The sequence below is a fragment of the Trichechus manatus genome, unplaced genomic scaffold (genome assembly GCF_000243295.1).
Source record: "Trichechus manatus latirostris isolate Lorelei unplaced genomic scaffold, TriManLat1.0 scaffold00020, whole genome shotgun sequence".
Classification (NCBI taxonomy): Eukaryota; Metazoa; Chordata; class Mammalia; order Sirenia; family Trichechidae; genus Trichechus; species Trichechus manatus.
In genome coordinates, this window is record NW_004443956.1 from 3,950,649 (window position 1) to 3,963,461 (window position 12,813).

At 39.6% G+C, this 12,813-nt stretch overlaps 1 protein-coding gene across 4 annotated transcripts in view; it reads right to left on the reverse strand.

Annotated features, from left to right (window-relative positions):
• PPP4R2 (protein phosphatase 4 regulatory subunit 2) overlaps positions 1 to 11,675 on the reverse strand; it is a 65,549-nt gene extending 53,874 nt beyond the window's left edge. Inside the window, exons 1-2 of one of the 4 annotated variants that reach the window (XM_004372700.3) lie at positions 11,428 to 11,675; positions 10,327 to 10,408 (exon numbers count right to left, since the gene is read on the reverse strand). In XM_004372700.3, coding sequence (XP_004372757.1) covers positions 10,327 to 10,408; positions 11,428 to 11,461 — 116 coding nt within the window. In that variant the 5' untranslated portion in view covers positions 11,462 to 11,675. The remainder of the gene's footprint in view (positions 1 to 10,326; positions 10,409 to 11,427) is intronic. The other 3 variants (XM_023727919.1, XM_023727918.1, XM_023727917.1) reach the window with 3 other exon arrangements.
• Between the last annotated feature and the right edge of the window lie 1,138 nt (positions 11,676 to 12,813).

Genomic DNA, 12,813 nt, shown 5'->3' on the forward strand with positions numbered 1-12,813 from the left:
CCAACAGTAACATCTCTCACCACTACCAGATATTTTAACATCAGTCACTATCATCATGCCCCATTCCCCACCCCTAATAACTACTGCTACAATACCACCCCCAGATAACTAGCACTACAACACAGACTCCTATAAGTTTTTCAAGTTGGAAGAAATCTCGGAGAATATTTAGAACATCTAGCAGTAGCCCTCACTCAGTAGCTAAACACTTCACCAAAACAATAAAGAGCTCTGTGAAGTCAGAAGAGCTACTCTGAACGATACTCCCTCCTAAAGTTCAGGAAAACAAATTTCACATAAAAATGAGCAACAGCAAAATATCAAGGTCAAATTCAATACAAAAGTACAAGAAAAACTGAACAGAATAACATCCCTACAGACAATGAAAGCAAGACAGAAAGACTTGTTCAGCAACAATCAAAATAATTGTATCATACTTTTTCAAAATGGTTAACATGTTCAGCTGCTACCAAAAAGGCTGGAAGTTCCAGACCACACAAAGGCACCTCAGAAGAAAGGCTGGCAATCTACTTCCGAAAAATCAGCCACTGAAAACCCTGAGTACAGTCCTACTCTATGACACACATGGGGTTGCCATGAGTTGGAGTCAACTCGACAGCATCTGGTAGGTATTTCAAAATGATCTAAAAGACACTGAGAAAAATGATACAAGACAACACAAGTCAGAGTTCGAGAAACTCAGAAATGAGGTGACAAATTTCTGGAAAGACTTAAAAAGTACTTCAGAAATAAAGACTATACTAGAAAGTACACCAAAACAAATGAGCACAACAGATAATGCTTGGAAAGAAATGAAAGGAAATTTCTGGAATCTTCTTCCTACAAAGGAGGCAACTTTTAAAAATCAAAACAGAATCAAATTCAAATTTTCTCTTCAAAAGACACTGCTAAGAGAATGAAAAGACAAAGCACAAAGTGAAGGAAGTACAGGTGCTCCCGATTTATGACGAGATTCTGTTTCGATGACTCTGTCGGTACATGGGTTTTGACATAAGTCAAATACCTTTTTTTTTAAATAAACACATGAAAAGATGCTCTACGTCTTAGTCATTAAAAAAACCAAACCAAACCCTTTGCCACTGAGTCAATTTCAACTCACAGCTACCCTATAGGACAGAGTAGAAATGCCGCATCAGGTTTCCAAGGAGCACCTGGTGGACTCGAACTACCAACCTTCTGGTTAGCAGCTGTAGCTCTTAACCACTACACCACCAGGGTTTCCACCTTAGTCATTAGGGAAATGCAAATTAAAACTATTATGCAATATCCATCTATTTAGCACGGCTAAAGTGAAAAAGACCAACCATACTAAGTGCTGGAAAGGATGTGGGGAAACTGAACTCAATTCCCATGTCAGTGAGAATGCAAAATGACCCAGCCACTTTAGAAAACAGGCAGTTTAAGGTAAACATAAACTACCATATAATTCAGCCATTCCAATCCTAGTTATTTATCCAAGAGAAAAGAATCCATATGTCCATACAAAGACTTGTACACAAATGTTCATAGTAGCTTTATTTACAAGAGAAAACAAAACACTGGAAATAACCCAAACGTCCATCAAGAGATGAATGTATAAAAAACTGTGGCATATCCATACAATGACTACTACTCAGAAAAAAAAAGAACAAACTGTTGACATCGCAACAACATGGATTAATCTCAAAATATGCTGAGTAAAAAAAACACCCTAACAAAGAGTATATACTGTATGATTCCATTTATATAAAATTCCAGAACATACAAACTAACGTACAGCGACAGAAAGCTGATCATTAGTTGCCTGGGGAATGGGGAGGGGGGATACAACCAGGGAAGGAACAGGAGGAAACTTTCAGAGGTGATGGATATGTTCTTAATCTTAACTGTGGTGATGAGTCCATGAGTGTAGATGTCAAAACTTATTAAACTGTACATTTTCAATAAACACAGTTTACTGTATGTCAATTATACTTCAATAAAGCTTGTTTTTTTTAAAAAAGGAATGAAAGAAAAAGTATTCAAGACAAAGTGGCAAATACTGACCATCTGCAAAGTAATTCAACATGGAAATTAAAGAAGTCCCTGAAAAAGCAAATCAAAGTAGGAAACAAAATACACACTGAAAACTATTAATTCAAAAATCGCTTTCCTGAAAATAAAAAAATGAAAATACATACTGAAAGACCAGAGCACATATCTGAGTACGGTGACCCAGAATGCCAAACATCAAGACAGTCTAGAAAATTTACTGAACTTCACAAAGAAAAAAAAAAAACCCTTGGGCATCTATGCAAAAAGTGGGTTACATATAAGGTAAATAAAATCAGATTATCATTAGGTTTTTGACGGTGACACTAAATTGGGAGAAAAAAATGGACTTAACATATTTAAGATACTCAAGGATAGAAAACGTGAGCCAAAGATTTTACTTCCAATGAAAATGACCTTCGAGAATAAAGGGCACGTAAAGAGATAACTTAAAGACTAGGAAAAATCTTTGGGAATGATATAATGGATAAGGGTCTAATATCTAAAATATATTTTTAAAAAACTTACGCAACTTAACAATGAGAAGACAAAATAATCCAATTAAAAACTGGACAAAGGACACAGACACTTCACCAAAGAGGACAGTCACATGGCCAACAGACACATGAAAAGATGCTCAATGTCATTAGCCATCAGAGAAATGCAAATCAAAACCACAATGAGGTATCATTTCACTCCCACCAGGACGCCTAAGCAGGAGCCCTGGTAGAACAGTGGTTAACTGCTTGGCTGCTAACCATAAGTTCAGTGGTTCGAACCCACCACCTGCTCTGCAGGAAAAAGTGGGTGGCAGTCAGCTTCCTTAAAGATTTACGCCTTGGAAACCCTATTCTACTCTGTCCTATAGGCTCACTATGAGTCAGACTCCACAGCAATGAGTAGGATGGCTAAGATTTAAAAAAAAAAAGGAAAATAACAAGTGTTGGAGGGGATGTGAAGAAATCGGAACCTTCACTCATTGCTGGTGGGAACACAAAACAGTACAGTCATTGTGGAAAAGTCTAGCAGTTTCTTAAAAAAAAAAAAAAAAAAAAACAGAGGTAGAGCTGCTATATGACCCAGCAATTCCACTCCTAGGTACATACCCTAGGGATCTAACAGAAGTGACATGAACAGACGTATTCACACCTGTGTTCACTGCACCATTCACAACAGCAAAAAGATGGAAACAACCTAAATGCCCATCAACGGATGAATGGATGAGTAAAATGTGGTACATACATAGAATGGAATACTACTCAGTGATAAAGAAAATGAGTTCCTGAAACATCTTACAATGTGGATGAACCTGGAGGACGTTCTGTTGGGTGAAATAACTCAATTATAAAAAACATATATTATATGTTCTCACTTTTATGAAATGACATGAATAGATAAAAATATAGAAACTAATGTTCGTTAGTGGTTGCCAGGGATGGGTGGAGGGGAGAGGATTCGTTCTCTAAATACGTTATTTTCGGTGATGGGAAACGTAACACTGAATAAAGGTGAAGCATCACAACTTGACGAAGGTAAACAACGTCACTAAGATGCACACAAGACAAAAAGGACCTTCTGGTAACTCCTATGTCATACATAATTTTGCAGCAAGCACCAAAAAATTAATGTGCGGGTATATATGCACGTATGCAGCCATATTATGTGTACGTATATATGAGTATATATGTGTATATAGAAATGTATTAATATGAATACGTATATGCATCTATAAGTGTGTATGCATATATACTCATACATAAAATAAAGCATATAGGGGGCACAGTTATGGAGACTTCTTAGACATAACCAAGCACCTCATGGGATTGGTATCCTGGGTTTAAAGGCTTAGAACCACAGTCTCATGGGACAACTTGGTCAACTGGCATAATAGAGTTCATAAAGTTATATTCTACATCCTACTTCGGAGAGTAATGTCTAGGGTCTTAAAAGCTTGCAAGCACCCATCTAAAATACAACTACTGGTCTCCACTCATCTAGAGCAAAAGAGAAAGAAGGAAACCAAAGACTCAAAGAAGAAACTAGTCTACAGGACTAACAGTCTACACAAACCACAGCCTAACCTACCCTGAGACCAGAAGAACTAGATGGTGCCCAGCTATCACTACCGACTGTTCTAATCAGGTCCACAATAGACAGACCCTGATAGAATGGGACACAACTGTGGAAAAGAACCTCAAATTCTAAAAAAATCCAGACTTACTGGACTGGTTGACTGGAGGACTCCCCAAGACTACTGCCCTGAGATATTCTTTAAACCTTAAACCAAAACTAGCCCCTACGGTCATCTTTTTAGCTAAGTAACAGACTGTCTCACAAAATAAAGAACATTTGTGAGTATTGTGCTCCTTTAAAAAAAAATCATCTATATGAGACCAAACAGTCAATGGTTACTTTAAAACAAAGAAGAAAAGCTAAGGGGGAAGGGAAAATAGATTAATGGAAATGGAACAACCAGAACAAAGAATATTCATACACTGTGAAAAATATAACCAATGTCACTGAACAATTTGTGTAGAAATTATTGAATGGGAACCTAAACTGTTGTGTAAACCTTCACTGAAACCACAAAATTGAAAAAAAAAAAAAAAGAATGAAGGGCACAAACTGTTATCAGTATTCAAGACCTTACAAAATACTGTTCCCATGAGCCTTGTCTCAAGAATCTACTGGAGGATGAGCTTCGGACAACCAAACTGACTAGGACTGGTGATGAGCATTAGATATACAGTTTCTACAGAACTAAGGACTAAATGAAAGTTAAAAGAATATTTTATGGAATAGCTATATATGCTCACATAATGTAGATACAAGTATTGTTTATTTAAATATGGGCTAGAACTGGGAGAGTATGCATAAAAAATGTTTAACATTCTTAATTATATTGTTGGTAGTAGTATTAGTATTACTATTCTTAAGACTTTCTGGTATGTAATGTTAGATACAGTGAATGAGCAATTATGAAATATCCCAATTCTGTCATCTCCTCTGTTCTTGAGAACCAGGATTTTTGGTGTGGAAGAAGTTAAGCAAAAAAACCTGTCGTCTTGGGTTTGAATTGGAAGTATCAGTATGAACTCATGAAGCATTTTATTTAGCTCTGTCCACTGAAGATGCTAGAAACAATGACAAACTCAGTAATAACAAGCATCTCTAGCATCCAGACTGTAGTCTTTAAAAATCATTTCCCACTAAAAGAAGGCAGGGCTTCTTAAGACATGGCTGACAGCAAGTCACGGCAGGAAATGACCTTGGAACATCTCAGAGTAGACAGCAAGGAAGCTATCAAAGACTACTAGGGTTATGTCAAAAGGTCTCAGGAGCCAAACGGAAGAGGCTCCCACTGGCCAAAGATGGTACTATTTGACTATCAAAAAGGATAGTAATTGCAACTAAAACTCATCAAAAACACTTAAATCCATGACAAGTATGTTTCTGTTTATTCAGCACATACTATATATTTAATTTGCATTATGTTAGGAACTATGTTACCTTTAAAGAGTGTCAATCAAAAAAAAAAAAAAAAAAAAACAGAAAAACAACAAATGCTGGCAGAGAATGGAACTCTCATATACACCTGGTGGGACTGTAAAATGGTACAACCACTATGGAAAACTGTATGGCACTTCCTCAAAAAGCTAGAAATAGAAATACCTTATGATCCAGTAATCCCACTCCTAAATATATATCCTAGAGCTATAAGAGCAGTGACACGAACAGCATTATGTACACCTGTGTTCACTGCAGCATTATTCACAATAACAAAAAGATGGAAACAACCTAAGTGTTCATTAACGAATGGATAAATTGTGGTACATACTATACAATGGAATACTATGCAACTGTAAATGAGTCTGTGAAACATCTCATAACAAGGATGAATCTGGAGGACACTATGCTGAGTGAAATCACAAAGGACAAATCACAAAAGGAGAAACATTGTAGGATCCTACTATTATAAAAAGTCAAGAATAGATATACACAGTAAGGAACATTCTTTGATGGTTACCAGGGTGGAATGGAGAGGGAGGGTGAATCACCTTCTAGAGCGTAGATCCTTATTTTTGGTGATAGGAAAAGCAGTATCAAACATGGGTGATGTCTGCACAACCTGACCAAGGTAAATGAATACACCAAGAAGTACACAAGAAAAAAGGACAATTTCAGTTATGCTACCAACATTCACAATTCTGCAGTAACAGTAATAACAACCTAAACATATGTGTGTGGTTACATAGTGTCATGGTTTGAATTATGTTCCCCCAAAAATGTGCGTATCAATTTGGCTAGGCCATGATTCCTGGTATTGTGTGGTTTTCCTATAGTTGTAAATCCTGCCTCTATGATGTTAATGAGGGAGGACGGGTGGCAGTTGTGTTAGGAAGGCAGGACTCAGTCTACAAGACTGGACTGTATCCTGAGGCAATGTCTTGAGATATAAAAGACAGAAGTGAGCAGAGAGACAGGGGGACCTCATACCATCAAGAAAGCAGTGCCAGGAGCAGAGCGTGTCCTTTGGAGTGGGGTCCCTGCGCAGAGAAGCTCCTAGTCCAGGGGAACACTGAAAAGAAGAAGGCCGACAGAAAAAGCCTTCCCCTGGCGCTGATGCTCTGAATTTGGACTTTTAGCCTACTTTGACTATGAAGAAATAAACTTCTCTTCGTTAAAACCATCCACTTGTGGTATTTCTATTACAGCAGCACTAGATGACTAAGACACACAGGCAGACATGTATATGCATATAGAAAGGCATATGCAAGTACATGCGCACACACATATAGATATTTATCTGTAGGCATATGTATAAACATGTTTATGTGTGCTGCATATACAGCCATACATATAATAAAGCACAGAGGACACAGTTACAGAGACTTAGACATATCCAAACAATTCTTGGGATGGGTTTACTGGGTTAAAAGGCTCAGGACCATAGTCTCATAAAACAACTTAGTCAAATGGTATAACATAGTTCATAATGTTCCACATCCTAGTTTGGAGTAGCATCTGGGGTCTTAAAAGCTTATGAGCAGCCATCTAAGATACAACTATTGGTCTTTACTCCTCTGGAGCAAGAGAATGAAGAAAAACAAAGAATCAAAGAAAAAAAATAGTCCATAGGACTAACAGCCTACACGAACCACAGCCTCTTCTAACCTGAGACAAGAAGTAGATAGTGCCCAGCTACCACTACCAACTGTTCTGACCAGGGACACAATAGAAGGTCCCAGACAAAATGAGAGAAAAATGTAGAAGAAAATTCAAATTCCTAAAAAAGGCCAGACCTACTGTACCAACAGAGACTAGAGGAATCCCTGAGACTACCACCCTAAGAAACCCTTTGAACTTGGAACTGAAGCTGTATCTGGAGGTAATCTTTCAGCAGAATAATAGATGGGCTTAGAACACCTGTGAGTAAAGTGCTCCCTTAAATAATCAACCATATGTGACCAAACAGTCAACATTTACCCAAAAGCAAAGATGAGAAGGCAAGGAGAGGAAGGGAAGCTAGAACAAAGGAAACAGAACAAACAGCATGGAAATAACGAGAAGCTGACACAGTTTACGATTGTGAAAATTGTAACCAGTGGCACAGAACAATTTGAATAAAAATTGTTAAACGGGAACCTAATTTGCTGTGTAAACTTTCACCTAAACACAATATTTAAAAAAAAAAAAGTGTTGCCCAATTACAGGATTAAGTTTTCAACATAAAATCAATTTTTCCAAGGGGCCAGAAACAACTAATTTGGGGATAAATTGTTTTAGTTATATACACGAATATTGCTGCTGTTAGTTACCATGAAGTTGATTCCGACTCATGGTGACCCCATCTGTAGAGTAAAACTGTTCTATAGGGTTTTCAAGGTTGTGACCTTTCAGAGGCAGATGAGGAGGTCTATCTTCTGAAGAGCCTCTGGGTGAGGTCAAACTGCCAACATTTCACCTAGTTGTCAAGAGCTTAAGCATTTGCGCCATATAGTATTCCTCTTGGTAAATTTAGTATCCTATGTCCTGGCATCTTTCCTAAGTTCCTACAAGCACAATTCTAAATCCTCCCTAAAGCTAAAAACACAAGTATCAAATCTTTTTTTTTTTAATGTAAAAATAGATGGCCTAGGCTGTGAATGATTTTCATTCATAAACGAAATTTCATATATTTTTTCTGTTAATGCTTTCTTGCTATAATAATGTATCAATAAAAATAAAAACGCTCAGAACTATGGAATTCATATCTTAAGCAACCCATCAATCCTACAACACCAAACAGATCTGAACTGCCACTTTTTAAATTTGCATTCTCCCATTGTCTTAGAAATTAGACAAAGCTCGATTTAGCCATAAATGGATGGCAGAAACTGCAACTTTCACTATCAAAAGTTAAGGCATGCCCATATTGAAAAAAAGGAATCCAAACTTCATTAAATGTCAAAAGATGAATTTGAGAACATCAATCATTTTAATACAAAATACTCTTAGTAAATATACACCTAACTTGACAAAAAAAAATTGTTTAAGTCCCCTATCAAGACAAATCATTGTTCAGAAAAATCACATTAAATTTTCTAGCCACTTGGTGATCCAGTAAGGCAAGATATTAAAAAGCTGTCTTTTATTGTTGGTGATGATTGCACAACATTGCAAATACAGTTAATGCCACTAAATTATACACTTAAAAATGGTTAAAATGACAAATTTATGTTATGTATATTTTACCACAATAGATTTTTTAAAAAATTTTGAAGGTATCTTTTAGAAACTTTTGACTGTTTATACATTTACAGCCATTGTATTTTATAAAAAAGGAAAAGCAGTTTGTACAGAGCTGATAAGCTGATTAAGATATGAGGTTTTAAGCATTTATATCCAAACAAAGATAATCTTGTGTATCAAAAATCTTCTGAAAGTAAAATGTTTTTCCTCTGATACTGTAGCAAGGATAAGTTTGGACCTACTAGCAATTCAAGAGGAATGATGGAGACCTAAGTATTTATGTTTTAGGAATTAATGTATTTTTATAAGCTGGCACCTAGTCGTTTTTACGCTATCTACATAGTTAAACATAAATTATTTTTTTCAAATTAAGATTTCTATAAGAGACTATAATTCAGAGAAAAATAGGCATTTACTTTTTTGTTTCTAAAGGATTCCACTTTAAACATGTAATAGAAATATATGATTGAAAACATCAGTCATGTACTTAAGTTTACTGGTGTATTTTAATAGAGCACTTAGGTTCAGCTTGTCTACATGACCATTAAATCAAGCATCAGGGCATCAGAGTTTTTTCTCATTTCTTAAATTTAAACTAGTTATTAGAGGGCTAGAGTATAACCATAGCAAATCTTGTGAGAAATGAACACTTGCTAGTTAAAACCATAGATGTTACCTATCACTTGAATCTCTCTCATACTCTTCTATTAGGCCTCGAAAAGAATTCTGAGAATAGGCGAGAAGTAGGGGAGCCAGAAGAGAGCCCATTTACTAACACTGCACCCAAACAAACCTTTCTCCTTCCTGTCCCCCTACCATTACCCAAAGAAAAGACTACAAGGAAGCTATTAAAGCTACACTGCCCTCTACAAATTAACTTAGCCAGAGTGTGAAAACAACTCCTGCCACCCAAACTACACACACAACAGTGGATGGAATATTCCTTTTGAAAACACGCCTAACTTTATAAGTTTCAAATTCAGAACATTTGAAACAAGCCTAATAAAATGCTGAGCATATGTAACAAGTTAGCTATCTTAGAAAGTTTACAGGACAGTCAAAACTGTAGCATCTGGAATTTGTCAGACAATCACCCTGAGTCCTCAAGAGAATAAATAGAAATGACACTTCAAACACCTACATCTATAAATATGACAACAAAAGGTTGGATACAGGACAATAAAAGAAAATACCACCAACAAAAGAATCTGAAACAATCAAAGCCACAAAACTCTGGGAGCAAAAGCTGTGTTATGGCCAAAAAGGGTGATAATGGAAAAAGCATTCTTTCTTCCTCAGACCAAGTTCTAAATGGGCCAAAATGTAGTAGATGTTTAAAAAAAAAAAAAAATTAGACAATTTTTAAAACTGCATTACAGAGCATGCATAAAGTAAATAAAGTATATACACTTAATACATGCTTTCAATGATAATTTTTGAAATTAGGGATTGTAGGACTGACACAGATGAATAATTTGACTCTTTCAGAATATACTTTTTACTGTGTCCTATGCAATTCGGAATGACGTACGTTTATAACAATGAATACATGTTTCAACTCACATTGTTTCTCCAGTCTTGGCTACATGACAAAGAAACTGATCCAGAACAGGACAAACTTCCTTTTTCCCTCTCTTCTCAAAATCTAGATAAGGAAAGAAAGAAAAGTTATCAGTATTGCCTTACTCAAAGTCCATCAACCATTCCCAACACCTTAATACAAAAACTTTCCTCCCAGTCCCTCCCCATATTAAGAAGCAATTTAAAAAAAAAAAAAAAAAATCAGCTTCCGAACCAAACATCGACCTCTACCATCCCAAGCTCCACTTCCAAAATGTCACCCGCTTCACTGGTATTCACTGGTAATAAGCCTCCTCCGAAAGGGGGCACTCGACTTCTCCACAAACCAGCCTTAACGCAGTGTTTCTCAAAGTGTGGTCACCGGGAACACCAGCATCCATCTCACCTGGTTTTCTGGTTAAAATACATATCTCCAGGCCCCGACCCTATAAACTGTTTGTCTAGGTGAAGTTCACAAGTCTGCGTTGTAACAAACAACAGCTACTCCACGGAGCCGCCCCCAAACGATTCTGGATGTCAAAACATAATTCTCAAATCCATGAAATCACGACATTCTAAGTTTGGGAACCACTGTTCTCAAGCCTGTTGATTGGAAGTCGAGCGATCAAGACAGTGAAAGCGACCACCTTAGAATTAGGGCGCGTGGAAAGATGCCTCCAGAAGCCCTGTAAGGCTTCCTGAGACAAGTTAAAAGTTGCTTTGCCAGCGCCTCCCCCCCCCACCCTTTTACTTTTTCTCTCACCCCGCTGCCCGGCGTGCGGGAGCCTGACTGGGAACCGAACCTGCCTGGGAGGGGGCTGGGGCCCACGACCTGCCCCCGGAGGGGTGAGAGAGGAGCTGGAACCCCTCCAAGAACTCCCCGACTCCCCTCCCCCAGCCCAGACGCCGGCGGCAGACACAAAGCCCAGAGCGGGGCGGGAGGGAGCTGCCCACAGGGCTCCCCGCCCCTGGGGAGGTGGGAGGGGGGATGGGAGCCGGAGAAGCGCCCCTCCCGGCCCTGGGCCTCGGAGCCACCTGCCCTGAAGGGAGAGGAGAGAGCGCCGCGGAAGGTGAGGAGAAGGGAGAGGGGGCAGCTACCCCCACCTTTCAGCGCCTCCTGCAACCTCTCGACGTCCATGGCTTCCCGGAGTCCCTCGCAGCCTCCGCCTCCCACCGCGGGTCTCCCCGAGACCGGAACGCCTCCCCCCACCCCCCCGACGCCCTCCCCCTCCCTCGCACACACTCCGGCACGCAGGCGACCGGGGGGGGCACCGAAGGGAGCTGGGGGAAGCGAGCGAGAGAGCGAGACCGACAGAGCGAGCACCTCCCCGAGCCGCTACCACTAGCCCTCCAACATGGCGCCCGGCACGTCACCGCGCGCACGCTCCCTGCCGCCGTCCTCGCGCCCGCTGCGCGCCCCGACCCGGGAGCTCGAGAGCGCGTGCGCGGCGGAGGCGTGCCGCCGGGCGGTCGAGTGGACCTGGGTTGCTGGCGACCGCTCAATCCTACCCCTGCGTGGTGTGCCCGGCGGGCCCACGCGGTGCTGCAGACAGAATGGTAAAGCAAGTGGTTTGGAGCTGACTCTCAGGCTTTGAATCCCTGCCATTGGCTAGCTGTGTGACCTTGAGCAATTTACTTCGCCTCTATGAGCCTAATTTTCAGTGAGGGCACTGGTACCGACCACCCTATTTATGCACTTGCTGTGAAAATTAAGTGAGAGTGTGTACAAAATTAAGTGAGAGTGTAGTATTACAACTACTAATAATAATGACGAGAGTACCTCTCTGCCTGAACTCAACGTTCATTCGTCACTGACCCACCCGTGAAAAGAAGCAAGGCACACAGCAAAGTGATTAAGAGCTCAAGCTTTGGAATTAGCTGAATTCACACCCCAGCTCCACTCCCTGTGTAACCCTGGACAAGTTACAACTCAGAGAGCCTCAGTTTCCTTATCGTAAAATGGGGATGGTAAAACAGCCATTGAAGATTGAGTGAAATGGTGTATATGAAGCACTTACCACAGCACCTGGCACTTGGTAAGCACTTAGTTAATAAGGTTGCTACTGCTTTTATTATTGTTGTAATTATGATTACATTGCCTAGGCACACAGAAAGTTAGAGAGGGGAACTGAGAAGTCATCTCCAGTACTAACACTTAACAAATGGGGAAGCTGAGGCATAGAGAACAAGTCTGGCAAAACAGCAATAGAACTGAGAAGATCTGGCTCCTAGCCTTTGTATGGACATTTTTATGCTCTTGTTATATCTGAGAACTTTTAAAGGAAAAGCAACTGAGTTGTTGCACCTTCTCTTCCCAAAGCCTAGCAGAATGTCATGAAAGAAAGGAAGAAAAGGAAGGCTGTTTCTTTGCTTGTCTTGTTGTTCGGTGCCGTCAAGTTGTATCAACCCCATTCACAGCAGAATGAAACACTGCTCTGTCCTGCGCCATCATCACAATCATTGCTATGTTTGAGCCCATTGTTGCAACCA